At 37.1% G+C, this 16,483-nt stretch overlaps 1 protein-coding gene across 1 annotated transcript in view; it reads right to left on the minus strand.

The window, feature by feature from the left end:
• Positions 1-16,483, minus strand: part of LOC137388213 (transformation/transcription domain-associated protein-like) — a 74,541-nt gene that overhangs the window by 42,994 nt on the left and 15,064 nt on the right. The window contains exons 15-29 of the mRNA XM_068074720.1: positions 14,769-14,930; positions 13,963-14,152; positions 13,534-13,631; positions 13,265-13,430; positions 11,987-12,243; positions 11,642-11,842; positions 10,853-11,108; positions 10,472-10,630; positions 8,018-8,216; positions 6,321-6,432; positions 5,359-5,538; positions 5,020-5,169; positions 4,510-4,693; positions 1,714-1,835; positions 60-230 (exon numbers count right to left, since the gene is read on the minus strand). Coding sequence (XP_067930821.1) covers positions 60-230; positions 1,714-1,835; positions 4,510-4,693; positions 5,020-5,169; positions 5,359-5,538; positions 6,321-6,432; positions 8,018-8,216; positions 10,472-10,630; positions 10,853-11,108; positions 11,642-11,842; positions 11,987-12,243; positions 13,265-13,430; positions 13,534-13,631; positions 13,963-14,152; positions 14,769-14,930 — 2,607 coding nt within the window. The remainder of the gene's footprint in view (positions 1-59; positions 231-1,713; positions 1,836-4,509; positions 4,694-5,019; positions 5,170-5,358; positions 5,539-6,320; positions 6,433-8,017; positions 8,217-10,471; positions 10,631-10,852; positions 11,109-11,641; positions 11,843-11,986; positions 12,244-13,264; positions 13,431-13,533; positions 13,632-13,962; positions 14,153-14,768; positions 14,931-16,483) is intronic.

The following is a 16,483-nucleotide window of genomic DNA, read 5'->3' on the forward strand; positions in this document are numbered from 1 at the left end:
AATACTAGTAAATACAAGGAACTAGTAAAACGAATGCGTGCGAAAAAAAGAGAACTTACCAACAACTGCTCGCAGAGTTTTTCGTTGAAGGTATTTGGGAAGAGCTGAGTAAGGCTGGTGAGGCGCTGGATAACATTAAGCGTCAGGTTTCTGTAGTCTCCAAGCATACCAAGAAGAGGCCGCATAGCCGCATGAACCAGATCCATGTCCATTTGAAAGCCTCCAATGAACTAGACAGCAACAGAGGTTCAAAATGGCAACGTCTGTAGTACTTTAAGATTGTTAGGCAAACCTAACTCTTGCAGTGTAGTCAAAGCCCCTGTAGTTTGTCATTGTGTGTAGCCAGGTCTTTACTTTAGCCAAAACGGGGAACAGAATGTGATTGAAATGACAAATTACTGATTATCATGGCTACAAAAATAAAAGGTATAACTGCATATTATTTTGGTGAAGGGACGAGCCAGACAGGTGTCAGTTGCACCAAGTGCCATGCTACCTGCTGGAAGAACCCGAAAAAGCTCAGCCATACAGCCAAGTCAACGCCAGTTTGGAAAATAAATCACATAACTTTCAACTTGTGATTTAACCATGATGCATTAAAAGTCCGCGCAAAGATGTGATAACTGTCCACAAACATCAAGTCCATTTTTGTTCATATGTACCCTGTTACAGCCTTTCTAACAGCTTGTGTTCAAATAGAATCAACAGCCATTTTACATAAAAACATTTACTACATGCTGTTAACGTCAAAGCTAAGAAGCTTGCAGCCTTCTCAAAACAACCCTAGTACATTATAAAACAAGTTTTATGAGCTGTGGTGAGTATTTTACCCTCATATAGTATTTATTTCTTGGACTAAGAAAGTCTTTAACGAAAAAAAGCAAAGCTTTGATTTCTATATCATTCCTCAGTTTCAACGAAAATTGTTCTTAGCAAGTTAAGAAACAATCCCAAAGTTTATGCGTTTGTACAGAGTAAACTTCTAGAGATTTTATTGATTCTATTTCTTCACGTTCCCGCGGCAACAGGAGTTGTCATTTACTCAAAAACATTTAAATATTGTCTTAAGTAGTTTTTCTGGTCATCAAATTTGATCACCTGCTGCAATCACAGTGCAGCTGTGCTTAAACAGTTTATAAATTATAATGAATTTTAATAGCAGTTTAAAGCACTTTCTTGTTAGTGTAATTTTTGAGAGTTACTTAAGAAAACTGAAGCTTGCTTTGCAACCAGTGTTAGTGCGCTATTTGATCTCCTTAATAGTAAATTAGAATTTTAAAGACTAATGAATATGTTAACAAGCTATAACATAAGTTATGAGTAGTTTAAAATAATACGTTAGTTATCTTACACAATGATATTTAAAAGTCTCAGACAACAGGAAATGAGGTAATATCAGTCTAGTTTAGTCAGTCTAGAAGACAATTGTCTACATAAGTACAACAAGACTTCACATTTGTCATAGATCTGATTTGCCAATTCAAAGCGAGCATGCCAAATGATTATAAGTTTTTCAATGGAGAAATAACTCGGCATCAAAAGAGAGTTGTCTTCTCCCAAACCGTGTTAACAATATGCATAGGCTGTGCCGCTGGCAAACATTTTTGTAGAACAATTGCAGCGAGTCAAGAAAAAGCTAATTAAGTAAAGCTATTCAAAGAAAGAGTTTCCACGACAGACAAACTGTATGAAATATCTGTAGCACATTCGAACCTTCTTCATGCATTCATGAGCAGCTTTTTGGAGATCAGAGTTGGTAGAATTCAGCTCCTTATAAAGAACATTGAAAATTTTATCCCTCATATTAGACAGGTAGTTGCAGGCAGCGAGAGCCCCTAAAATATAGAAAACAATGTAGAGTTGTATGAGTAAGAGGAATAGAGTGAGTTGTATGAGTAAGATGAACAGAGTGAGTTGTATGAGTAAGAGGAATAGAGTGAGTTGTATGAGTAAGAGGAATAGAGTGAGTTGTATGAGTAAGATGAACAGAGTGAGTTGTATGAGTAAGAAGAATAGAGTGAGTTGTATAAGTAAGAGGAATAGAGTGAGTTGTATGAGTAAGAGGAACAGAGTGAGTTGTATGAGTAAGAGGAATAGAGTGAGTTGTATGAGTAAGATGAACAGAGTGAGTTGTATAAGTAAGAGGAATAGAGTGAGTAGTATGAGTAAGATGAACAGAGTGAGTTGTATGAGTAAGAGGAATAGAGTGAGTTGTATGAGTAAGAGGAATAGAGTGAGTTGTATGAGTAAGATGAACAGAGTGAGTTGTATGAGTAAGATGAACAGAGTGAGTTGTATGAGTAAGAAGAATAGAGTGAGTTGTATAAGTAAGAGGAATAGAGTGAGTTGTATGAGTAAGAGGAATAGAGTGAGTTGTATGAGTAAGATGACCAGAGTGAGTTGTATAAGTAAGAGGAATAGAGTGAGTAGTATGAGTAAGATGAACAGAGTGAGTTGTATGAGTAAGATGAACAGAGTTAGTTGTATGAGTAAGAAGAACAGAGTGAGTTGTATGAGTAAGAGGAATAGAGTGAGTTGTATGAGTAAGAGGAATAGAGTGAGTTGTATGAGTGAGAGGAATAGAGTGAGTTGTATGAGTAAGAGGAATAGAGTGAGTTGTATGAGTAAGAGGAATAGAGTGAGTTGTATGAGTAAGATGAACAGAGTGAGTTGTATGAGTAAGAGGAACAGAGTGAGTTGTATGAGTAAGATGAACAGAGTGAGTTGTATGAGTAAGAAGAATAGAGTGAGTTGTATGAGTAAGATGAACAGAGTGAGTTGTATGAGTAAGAAGAATAGAGTGAGTTGTATGAGTAAGAGGAACAGAGTGAGTTGTATGAGTAAGATGAACAGAGTGAGTTGTATGAGTAAGAGGAATAGAGTGAGTTGTATGAGTAAGAGGAATAGAGTGAGTTGTATGAGTAGGAGGAATAGAGTGAGTTGTATGAGTAAGAGGAACAGAGTGAGTTGTATGAGTAAGATGAACAGAGTGAGTTGTATAAGTAAGAGGAATAGAGTGAGTAGTATGAGTAAGATGAACAGAGTGAGTTGTATGAGTAAGAGGAATAGAGTGAGTTGTATGAGTAAGAGGAATAGAGTGAGTTGTATGAGTAAGAGGAATAGAGTGAGTTGTATGAGTAAGATGAACAGAGTGAGTTGTATGAATAAGATGAACAGAGTGAGTTGTATGAGTAAGAAGAATAGAGTGAGTTGTATAAGAGGAATAGAGTGAGTTGTATGAGTAAGAGGAATAGAGTGAGTTGTATGAGTAAGATGACCAGAGTGAGTTGTATAAGTAAGAGGAATAGAGTGAGTAGTATGAGTAAGATGAACAGAGTGAGTTGTATGAGTAAGATGAACAGAGTGAGTTGTATGAGTAAGAAGAACAGAGTGAGTTGTATGAGTAAGAGGAATAGAGTGAGTTGTATGAGTAAGAAGAATAGAGTGAGTTGTATGAGTAAGAGGAATAGAGTGAGTTGTATGAGTAAGAGGAATAGAGTGAGTTGTATGAGTAAGATGAACAGAGTGAGTTGTATGAGTAAGAGGAACAGAGTGAGTTGTATGAGTAAGATGAACAGAGTGAGTTGTATGAGTAAGAAGAATAGAGTGAGTTGTATGAGTAAGATGAACAGAGTGAGTTGTATGAGTAAGAAGAATAGAGTGAGTTGTATGAGTAAGAGGAACAGAGTGAGTTGTATGAGTAAGATGAACAGAGTGAGTTGTATGAGTAAGAGGAATAGAGTGAGTTGTATGAGTAAGAGGAATAGAGTGAGTTGTATGAGTAGGAGGAATAGAGTGAGTTGTATGAGTAAGAGGAACAGAGGGAGTTGTAAGAGTAAAAAGAATAGAGTGAGTTGTATAAGTAAGAGGAATAGAGTGAGTTGTATGAGTAAGAGGAATAGAGTGAGTTGTATGAGTAAGAGGAATAGAGTGAGTTGTATGAGTAAGAGGAACAGAGTGAGTTGTATGAGTAAGAGGAACAGAGTGAGTTGTATAAGTAAGAGGAATAGAGTGAGTTGTATGAGTAAGAGAAATAGAGTGAGTTGTATGAGTAAGAGGAACAGAGTGAGTTGTAAGAGTAAAAAGAATAAAGTGAGTTGTATAAGTAAGATGAACAGAGTGAGTTGTATGAGTAAGAAGAACAGAGTGAGTTGTATGAGTAAGAGGAATAGAGTGAGTTGTATGAGTAAGAGGAATAGACTGAGTAGTATGAGTAAGATGAGCAGAGTGAGTTGTATGAGTAAGATGAACAGAGTTAGTTGTATGAGTAAGAAGAACAGAGTGAGTTGTATGAGTAAGAGGAATAGAGCGAGTTGTATGAGTAAGAGGAATAGAGTGAGTTGTATGAGTAAGATGAACAGAGTGAGTTGTATGAGTAAGATGAACAGAGTTAGTTGTATGAGTAAGAAGAACAGAGTGAGTTGTATGAGTAAGATGAACAGAGTGAGTTGTATGAGTAGGAGAAAGAGAGAAATATAAAATGAAATAGATTTGACTAGTTATACTTACTAAGTCCACTCTTCCTTAAAGGCAGCAAGTTTTTTACTGATTTGTAGCAGGGAAGTTTTAATAGCGCCGAGTCTTCTGCCTCACATAAACTCACTAACTCAGAAAAAAAGATCTTATGTTCTCCAACATCAAGGTCAATGCGGAATAGCTTAGGTTCAAGAGTTGTACAGAAGGTGTTGCCATCCTGCAATGATAATGTAGAAATTTGGTATAAAAGATTTAACCAGTTATGTGTCTGCAATATGCATAAAATGTCATAGAACTTCTGTATCTAGGGTTTTTACAGACCATGTCTAAATAGAACTAGACTTTATCTAGACTAGATATAGACTAGAACTAGACTATCAACAATTAATGAGTTCAAGAAAAAGGGAAGGCATGGAAAAACGAAAAAAAGCATAGAGCAAAAGGAGTTAAAGGGCATAAATAGGATAGCACGAAGTGGAACAAAGAAAACCTCCTGCAACTACATAACACCCTTTACATTTCAAAAGTTCAAGGCACACCCACCATAATGCCAATCTGAGCATTAGCTGGTTGGTGTCTTAGAAGATGTTTTTTAGGTGGAATCATGTCCTGCAGAACTTCTTTGTGTGGTTCCATCACAGCTGTAACACTCATATCCCTTGCTGTGGCCAGCAACTCCAAACCATACATGGCCTGTCAATTTAAGAGTTACAATATGCGTCACCAACGCTTCCATGAAAGTTTACTGTAGCCCGAGGGAGATTGTTAGCAAACTTTATATAAGGGCTGGAAGCTTTCAAGTTCACAAAAGATACAATAAAATACTACAAAACAAATGCACTACTAATACTGCCATGGAGAGAATATAAATGAAAAGCTCACCTGCTCTCTGACAAGGGTGTTTGGAGACGTGACTTGTCTCACCAACTCATGAGCAACATCATGAAAAGACTTTTTTTGGACAGCGACTAACTCAGCATTGTTGCCATCAACTTGAATAGCGCAAAGCTTAAGCAGCTGCTCAAAGTTGCTCTTGGCCATATCTAAAGCACCACTAGACACCTGCAAAGCAAGATGAACAAGTCAGTAATAAAGCTAGTAAAACTTAATTCTCACAGCAAATAACTAAGAGTAGATAACTCCGTATTAGTGAATGCCATTGTCACTTTTTCAATGCTAGTTTGTTCAGATAACTAAAGAAGGAAATTGCTAAAACAATGCTCCCTTTTTTAAATAAATACGCAAACAATAGACCCACAATGCTTTTCTATTTACCGTAGGTTCATGTGAAAACTCATTGTAAACTTAAAATATTGGCCTATCAGAAACAATATTTCAGTAAATCTCACGAATAGACTTTAATTAAATATAATCAAATGAGTATAGACAAAGTATAAAGAATAATCTAATTTATATTGCTAACTTGCAAAAGCACAACAGAAAAAAATATTAAAAGTTATTTTAATAGCTTTTTGAAACCTAAAAGCACAGCAAAGATGCAGAAGATGAGCTAAGTTTGTATAGCTTTGTATGTTTGTAAACATGCATCATATAGCTAGTTTTCTACAACTCAGAGTGAAATGACATACTGAGAAGAGGCAACTAACCAAGAACAAAACATACAGATGAAATGTATGTTTCATCTCTAACGAGAGATGAAGAGAGATAGAGAGAATGACATACACCTAAAGAGTAAATGTACAACTAATCAAAACAAACATAGCTAAGAGGTAAATGTACAAAAATGAAAAAAGATACATAGCCAGGAGATGAAAAAAAGACCTACAGCTGAGAGATAGGTGTGCAGTTGAAAATCAAACCCATTCAACAAATTAGAAACTTACCTCGGATGTAAGATCCATCATGATAAATATAATTGCCTTGAGGAGAATAAACTGATGTTGGAGTATCCATCTTTTACTCATTCTCTCAAACATGAACTTGATTGCCATGCACCTGAAGTAGGTTAGAATCTACCAGTTACTTGAACTATTATTTATCATCTACCTGAAGTACATTATAATCTAACTGAAGTACATTATAATCTACCTGAAGTATGTTACCATCTACCTGAAGTATATTTCAGTCTTTCATTTAACTGAAGTATATTACAACCTATTATCTACCTGAAGTATATTACAACCTATTATCTACCTGAAGTATATTACAACCTATTATCTACCTGAAGTATATTACAACCTATTATCTACCTGAAGTATATTACAATCTATTATCTACCTGAAGTATATTACAATCTATTATCTACCTGAAGTATATTACAATCTATTATCTACCTGAAGTATGTTACAATCTATTATCTACCTGAAGTATGTTACAATCTATTATCCAACTGAAGTATATTACAATATATTATCTACCTAAAGTATATTACAATCTATTATCTACCTGAAGTATATTACAATCTATTATCTACCTGAAGTATGTTACAATCTATTATCTACCTGAAGTATGTTACAATCTATTATCTAACTGAAGTATATTACAACCTATTATCTACCTGAAGTATATTACAACCTATTATCTACCTGAAGTATATTACAACCTATTATCTACATGAAGTATATTACAATCTATTATCTACCTGAAGTATATTACAATCTATTATCTACCTGAAGTATGTTACAATTTATTATCTACCTGAAGTATGTTAAAATCTATTATCTAACTGAAGTATATTACAATCTATTATCTACCTGAAGTATATTACAATCTATTATCTACCTGAAGAGTATTACAATTTATCATCTACCTGAAGTATGTCAATCGATGACAAAGCAACAATCGATGACATAATAGTTTTTGTTTAACGGATGCATTATAAAGCATGGCCAAAGAAAACTGATATTAACAATAGTAATCATTTGAATATTTCTGACACCATATCAATTTTGTTCTTCTAATTAATGATAATTCACCAGAGATCTAGAGTGACACGATTCTGTACACCAAACAGAGTAGTGATAATCCATCAATTAACCCAGTTTTTGGAGGTATAGAAAACTATCCATGGCATGATCTCAATGGAAGAACCAAAGTACCTCAACAGACCATTCTCTGCCACACTGACTCACTTGCACATGTCAACTAACTGAATCTCTCAGATAGAATCACTTAATGCAACCTTAGCGAATGAGCCAGAGTCATCATGTACATATGTGGTTCTAGTTGTGTCTTTTGGTGACAAACACAAGAAAGAATTTTTTGTGTATTTAATCTAGCCTTTTATGATATGATTCTTTATACCAGGTTATAGGTTTCGATGTTTGGGTGGTAAACAATGCATATTAGATCAGAAATCAGGGGTAGCACTGACATCAGAAATACAACCACAAGCCAAGAGAGCCATATGGTATGAACACTGTATAGTAGCGTCAGAACACATGACAAATACGCATACAAACAGGTGTCATACGACAGCACTTGTGACCAGGTGCCAAATATGTAGTAGTAAAACTTACGTGCAGTCAAAAGCTACACGAAGGCCATCTAAGGCAGACCTCTTAGCTTACATGTCACTTACCCTCCTAATTTAGAGTACCAAGCTCTCTCATAGCACAGGGCACACATCTTTTCAACCATGTAGACAAAGAGAGGGAGCTGGCACGCCCGCTCCCTACTGCCCATGATAGATGTGGCCGTCTCCAGAATGAGTACCAATGCCATTTGCGCAGGTTTACACAGTTCCTTTTCTTCATCTCCCATCACAGATGTTATAGCATCTACAGTAGTTACAAATTGTTAGTTATACAAAATGCTTTGAGTCTTTATTTAAGCTTAGATAAAAGCTGCCCTTCGTGGGCCATTTCTTCAATAATATTGAAGCATAAAATAACAGCGGAGGTTAAGGGGGAGGCCAAAAAAATACAATAAGCATTGACGCTAAGGCCTGACCAGACACTTGTTTTTAAGTGGTGATGAGTGGGTACAAGGAACTGGTAGCTTGCCGAGAGTGAGAGAGGGGTAGAGAGAGAGGGAGGAGGATAGAGAGAGAGAGATTGAGGGATAGAGAGAGGGATAGAGAGGGATAGAGAGAGGGATAGGAAGAGGGATAGGAAGAGGGATAGGAAGAGGGATAGGAAGAGGGATAGAGAGAGCAATAGAGAGAGGGATAGAGAGAGGGATAGAGAGAGGGATAGAGAGAGGGATAGAGAGAGGGATAGAGAGAGATAGAGGTAGAGAGAGGGAAAGAGAGGGGGATAGAGAGAGAGATAGAGCGATAGAGAGAGGGAGAGAGGGATAGAGAGAGGGATAGAGAGAGAGGGATAGAGAGAGAGGGATAGAGAGAGAGGGATAGAGAGAGAGAGAGGGATAGAGAGAGGGATAGAGAGAGGGATAGAGAGAGGGATAGAAAGAGGGATAGAGAGAGCAATAAAGAGAGGGATAAAGAGAGGGATAGAGAGAGGGATAGAGAGAGGGATAGAGAGAGGGATAGAGAGAGGGATAGAGAGAAGGATAGAGAGAGGGATAGAGAGAGGGATAGAAAGAGGGATAGAGAGAGCAATAAAGAGAGGGATAGAGAGAGGGATAGAGAGAGCGATAGAGAGAGGGATAGAGAGAGGGATAGAGAGAGGGATAGAAAGAGGGATAGAGAGAGAGCAATAAAGAGAGGAATGGAGAGAGGGATAGAAAGGGATAGAGAGGGATAGAGAGAGAGAGAGGGATAAAGAGAGGGATAGAGAGAGGGATAGAGAGAGGGATAGAGAGAGGGATAGATAGAGGGATAGAGAGAGAGGGATAGAGAGAGAGGGTAGAGAGAGGGATAGAGAGAGGGATAGAGAGAGAGGGTAGAGAGAGGGATAGAGAGAGGGATAGAGAGAGGGATAGAAAGAGGAATAGAGAGAGAGAGATAGAGGAATAGAGAGAGGGATAGAGAGAGGGATAGAAAGAGGGATAGAGAGAGGGATAGAAAGAGGAATAGAGAGAGAGAGATAGAGGAATAGAGAGAGGGATAGAGAGAGGGATAGAAAGAGGGATAGAGAGAGGGGTAGAGAGAGGAGGAAGAAAGAGCAATCACATTTCATCACATTGCAATAAGTAGTTCAGTTGTTAGTCAATCTAATGAAAATGAGCCAAAATCTTTGATCATATGCATTTCTCTGTTTTTGTTTCTACTATGACACAGATGACGAATGAAGAGAGGAATCTTATTCTGCTAATCATCCTGCTTTTATACGTGTGACGAGCCCGTTGTTGTACATGTGACGAGCCCGTTGTACATGTGACGAGCCCGTTGTACATGTGACGAGCCCGTTGTACATGTGACGAGCCCGTTGTACATGTGATGAGTTGTAGTAGGTATGCCACAATTGAAAATATAAGAGCTGATACAACTACAGCTAACTGGATTTATATCTTTTATGTTATATGATTCATTTTTCTTTTATTAAACATGTAAATAAAAAACAATTTATTTATTGGTTTCAAAAAAGACAACAATTTATCAATTTAATTTTGCAATGTTATTCAACATTCAACAGAAGTATTACACTGCATTCATTGCAAAATTGTTATTCAAATTTATCAGCTACATTGCTCAAGTATGAATAAAACTGATTTGGTCAGAAAATATTTTTTACACACTTATATCTGAATGATATAAACTTTTAGTTTATTATATTTGTTAGTATGGTAGGTAATGACACTATTATGAGTGAATCTATAGAAAGTATCTAAATTTGGAATTTATATAAGAAAAGATCAGTTGATCCGAATACTTAAGCTCTATATGGTTGCCAAAACTAATACTAGGAACGAGGCATCTTTACTTCACAGTGTAAAATAAAACAACAAAAAATTCGAAAATGTAAAACAAAAGGAAATTTAAAAGATACGAGAACTATAGGGAGGAAGAGAGAGGATAAGGCAGAGAATAAGACAAAAAATATCATATATAGTTATATGCAGAGTTGATGATATAATGTACAGTAGAGATTACTGCAAATTGAAAGCAACATGAGCAACAACTCCAAACTACCTAGTAATATGTAGGCATCGGTTCCATCAAGCTTGCTTGCTTTCTCTCCCAGTTGAAACGGACCCGCCTCATGTGCTGTCATAGACATAGTGAAGTGTCTCACAAGAGATGCCATGAAAGACAGAACATGATTCTGTAGATCCTTCACCGATGCCGCAACTGGAAAGAGGTCATAAATGGTACTAAAGTAATGCTTTATTCCATCAGTGAGACAAGTGCTTCAAAAACACTGAAACATGTCAACTTTTGGAGACCCAAACTAGCCACACCAGCATGTGGCCTAAACTGTGCAATGTTAAAAACCATAGTCAAACTCACACTCAATAAGAATAACTGTAGGTCTATAGAACACACCAGCATGAAGAGGTGAGATATACAAACCAAACATAGCGATCAAGGCCTTTTTCATAACAGCCCTGACATGTGGGTCAGCACACTCATATAGACTGTGTACGCTTAGACTCTGGATTGGACCGTCCTGAAAGGCGTGGTGCTGAAGCAAGTGGCTGAGTGTGAGCTTATTATCGTCAAGGTTAAGCGCTGAGACAAGAAAACACCTGATGAGGTCCCATGAGTGTTTGCGATAGACAGCCTCCATGTGTGAATTCTTAAGGGACTGAAGGGCAGCATCTAAAGCCTAAAAAGAGAAGAATCACAAGCTACAACCATTAGGGCTTGAAAAGCCCGAGTGTGCACATAGCGATAGGCTAAAATCAAAAATGCATGAACCCTTTGATATGACATTTTAGGGAACTTTAAAGCAGGTGGTATGGTGGTGGCCAAGTCTATGCATTCCCCGAAACTCACTGCAGACCACATAACATAATTTCAATAATGTGCCACTGTCTGACAATACCAACAACATTATATCACTATTTCAATAGTTCAAAAGTCAGCACAATTTAATAGTATTTAAATTTTTGTTTCTATAATAACGTTTAAGTTATAAAAAACAACATATACAAAATCTTTCATATACCTGCTTTAGAACTGACAGAACAAGTTATGTATGCCTATATGAAGGGTAGGAGAGCTAACAGTAAAAGTGAATAGTTAACATAACTTGAGAGGTTTTGGTGATGACAAGGAGACCTGCTATCAATTAGGAAAAGGAGAGGATGGACAATTAGACACAAGTCATTTAAAACATCATTAGATAGCATGGCCTACCTTTTCCACTGGGAACTGGATAGGAGTCTTGCAGTCTTGAAAGTGAATGATTATGGAGGGCCCCGAGTTGGGTTTCTCATTGTATGTCAGGCCCTGTGGCTCTCTAAGCATTTTTCTATTTCCACCGCCAAACTTCCCGAGAACCCGAAAAGCCACATGGGCTATTCCATCGTTATTGTTACGGAGACATCTCCAAAGGGCCTACAAACGGGTGAAAAGACACATGAAGACATATACAAACAAAGCACTTGGTAAAAATTTATGACAAAATAAATACAATAAAAAGAACTACAGTGATATTCTAGTAAAAGATCAGAGGTCACATAGACCAAGCATGAGTAGTACCTGCATGAGCTCAGCTCTGACAGGCTGAATATGATCGTAGAGGAAGTCGGGCTGCAGGTTATCCACACACAACTCAAGGGTGCGCAGACCTTGGGATATGAGAGTCTGAGAACCATTCAGGGCTGATACAAGCGGGTCCATAAGCATGGGCAAGTAGGGTAAGAGCGAACTCAGTCTAACAGGTACAGTTAGACACAACTCCACAAATAGATCCTTCATATGTTGCTTATGGAGCCCTGATTGGAGGCTGTTTAGCCCTAGCAGAAAGGGACAAACCACTCATAAAAAACACTCACCCATAGGTTATCTGTTTAAGCCTTTCGCTACCAAATTAACTTTTTTACCAGGACATAATTAAATATTCTGTAAAATGTAATATTTGATAAGGAAGCATATAAATTGTCATAACCATTGAACCACACGATTTATATAAATATTTATATTATAGAAATATGGCTTATCAAAAATAGTTTGATATCAAATTAATCAGCATGAGATTTTATATCAGCTGATGCCATAAAAAAGAATACAAATGTGTTGCAGAAAGAGCTTGGCCACTTTTTCAGCCCCTTCCGTTACTACAGCGAGCAGGTTCTGAGTCAAATAATTTATCAATATTATTACAGCTTATGACATTATTATTACCGCTAAGAATAAAATAATCACTCTCAGTAGTACTACTGTTCAATAAATAATCATAATAAGACTATTGATCCACAATTAGTGAAACCTTCATAGCTGTAATACGTCGAACGCAGCTGGTCATTGTGAAGAAATCATGACAAAAAATAAAGCTTTAGCAAAAGTGAGTGAAACCAAGCTCAGGTTGGGCTGTAAACATATTTTCTATTGGCTCAATGCAGGTACATGATTGTTTCCTTTCGTTTAAGTACAGATACGACAGGCTAATTAATTAACTACCTACTAATTAAAAATGTTTTGTACAAAGTTTTGCGTGCTGTGTACGTTTTGCTGTAGCTGCACCATGCGACTCTTAGTGCGGCTATTAATACGCAATGAGGTAACATGAACACAAGAAGTCGCTAATTTATAGTCTGTTACTATCCAACTGCTTGTTACAGATTCGTTCATGGCAGACACCCCTCCAATGCAATGTCATTGAGGATAGCAACAATTATTGCTACAGGAGACATTAGTAGAACTCTAGCATTGATTTACATGATTATATGAAGCTGTCCATTCCAGGAATAACAAGTATTCGTTAAACAAAAAAGAAACTGAACATTCCCACTTGGAGATTGTGCTGCGCCAACCGACCTTGCAGAAGATCAGGTAGAAGAGGCAGAAACTCCTGGTAGAGCAAGTCATGACTACCTCCTCCAATACTCCTGAAGAGCGCCCTCAAAAGCAGAAAATAGTTATATGGTTCTTTGGCAGTCATGGCCAACTCCATCGACCTGTTGACTATCGTGTGGAGATGTGGCTGCAATATACATATCTACCGTCACCAAGTGCTCGCTGACATCAGCTGATATTCGATCACAAAAAAGGCTGTGTAGCTCTCAGTGCTATTGCATATCACACACCTTTAGCATCTGCTCATTCTCGGCAGCAAAGAGAGAGACAGAGCCGAAGACAAGCTTGAAGAGTTTAAGGTAGAGATTAGATCGATCAGTCGATGAAGCTGCAAAAAGAAACGGCAAGAATTGCGTAACTGAGAAAGTGTCAAACAGCTCAGCAGTCATTATGTCAATATTTAACAATAGAACTGCCTCAATAAACTTGTTAGCTGACAGTAGAATTACCTCCATGAGTATTCTACTTTATCACAACTTTACTTCCACCGTATCTGAACAACAAAAGGCTATGTAGCTCGATAAAGTTTCTAACCCAAAATAAACACGACAGCAGTGTAACTGGCTTCTAAAAATGTTCAGCCTTTATTTGTATATCTGTGACAACCTTGATAAAGATAAGACAATTACACAATATCTGACAATTATTCAGATACTTACAGCCCATCTCCTCTAGCCGCGCCAGAAGATACTCAACCAGAATAGTAGCAAATGTTGCTGACGTAGTTACATTAGCTAAGAAGGAGTTGGCCACAATTTGGAGCGCGTAGTTATTGTAGATTCGTTCTACCATGTAGCCTATGGTCACGGAGAAAATCTCCTTGAAGGTCAAAGGGTTCATCAGGGTAAACTACACAAGAAAATAAAATAATCAGATAGTAAATAACCTACAAAGACGCTTTTAGAATGCATACAATAAACCCTACTTTGTAGAAGATAAGTTCAAAGGCTATCCGACAATGTATTTTCTACCGGGTATGGGAGCCAATGCTATTTATGTGAAACATCCCTTATATTACTGCTTCCATGTGCTCCTAAAGCTTTTCTATCACACAGACCAGTTTTTTCCTAAAATCTAAATAAAAAACTAATTATTTTCAAGGAATTAATAAGCACTTTGACCCCAAACTGCTCTACTCATAGATACAGCATTGCAACCAAAGCTCAGTTTATGAGACAAAAAAAAGCATGCAATCAACTTGCAAGTGCAAACTATCAGTGTATTTGGACTCTGGTTAATTGAAGACCAGTAAACTCAAGTGGCTACAATAACTGAATGATGAAGTATCAACAGTCCTTAATATACCATGCATGTCTAAACAGCATTGACCGGTATAAATAAACTTTATATCCATCTACCAACACTCGTCTCAGACAGGCACCTGTAGCTGTACGCATGTCATCACCATCACTAGCTGCCATCCAACCAGATAGTTAATCATGATCTCACAGAAGTAACCACTTACTACACCAGCGAAATGCTCAAGCACTTCCTTCTCCTCCTTTGTTTTAACTGTAGCCACCGCCGCTGGCCTCACGCAGGTCTGTCCAGAGGCATTCACTGATATGGTGTAAATGTCGAGAGCCTTCAAAGCATACTTGACGAGTCTCACAAACACGAGTGTCTCCTGGATTTATAAAGTCGGTGAAAGGTTTACATTTCGGTAACATGTGAAAGAAAATGATTACTAAGCTTACACAACAAAACGTGAAGTTGTCTCCCCTTTAAAAAAAGAAGGATAAGTCTTCATAAGAAAAACTGACTCACTAAGTTCACAATGAAATCTAAACCTATAGTCTGAGCGTATGAAAAGATAGAGACTAAAAGCTTCCTAGTAACAGCCTCAATATTATGTTTTACTTGTGCATCTCTCACAGGTGAAGTGTATATAGGAACTTGAACGCTGTATCTTAAGATGACATTATACATGTAAAATAAAAATGTGCGTATAGCAGAAAATCTCAAACTTCTCTAGTATTATTCCTTTACAAACTTGCTTGAAGAAAAAAAATGTATGAAACTTGAGTCATCTAATGAGAATTGCTATGAAAAGCTTGCGAGCTATCGCGAATGAGACAAGGTTTTGCACAACTCAAAGACAACATTTGACTTTGAGTAGTGCAAGCAACAAAAAGTGCCACACAATATTACGAAGCAGAATAGACTTGCAAAAATATCTTTATGGAAGCACTAAAGGAGGTGCAACAGCCACTGTGTCTACATATTTTGCGAAAATATTTTAGAACAGGCCGATTTAGTAAGTTGCACGACTAAGCTCTTCGCAGAACAATTTAAAACCTGTTCTAAAATGTTGAGCATGAACAATAGTTCAGATCAATAATAAGCATGAACCAATATGATGATAGCTATTCAGCCATCTATCCACTCAGGAAACCAAACAATTTTGAGCTATGGGCTGTATCGCCATGCTATTCTTGTTATTCAAGGCTTTTGCAGAACCTTAGGTTAGCCTAATGTCCTTTACGAAATGAAACCCTACTACCAATATGGTCGTTATTGTGTGTTATTACTAAACCTAATTTCCAGGTTTGCATTGCTAAACAAGCCAAGTCTATCATGCGCCATTGTCTATCTATACTATATTTCCAATGTAATTGTATCAAATTCACCGAAGTTTAATAAGAACTTTAGTTTTTTATCAAAAATATTACATAAACCAAAACATGCGGAATCTCTCATTTTAACAGGACTATAAATATTAAAATAGCGGTCAGATTTTAGTGGCATCTTTAGTGGCATGAGAGGTTAGTTTTACAGCAAAGTTCTTTACAATTTGTAAAAAGGATACGAACATTAGAAAACTAAAAAACTAGTTATCTCAATTTTTCCACTACCAGCATGGTAATGCAAATGCATTTTAGGGTACAGTTGAAGAATGAAAAAATGTATTCTGTGTAAGGGGAACCATTTACATAGCAAGAGGAATCGTTTATTGCATATTCGCTCGAGGAGAGACACAACCTTGGGCAACTGAAAAACAGAGTGATGACGCAGAGTGGAAACAACAGGAATCAGTTCATTGAAAGATTTAAAATACTGAAAAGGACAATCTATTTTAGTAAATAGATTTTAATAAAATTTACATTACTTTATTTGAGAATAGCATCAAAATATTGTGGTTTTTCTTTTAAGTATAAGGTTTAGAATAATGATGATAGC

Source organism: Watersipora subatra, chromosome 1, assembly GCF_963576615.1.
Source record: "Watersipora subatra chromosome 1, tzWatSuba1.1, whole genome shotgun sequence".
Classification (NCBI taxonomy): domain Eukaryota; kingdom Metazoa; phylum Bryozoa; class Gymnolaemata; order Cheilostomatida; family Watersiporidae; genus Watersipora; species Watersipora subatra.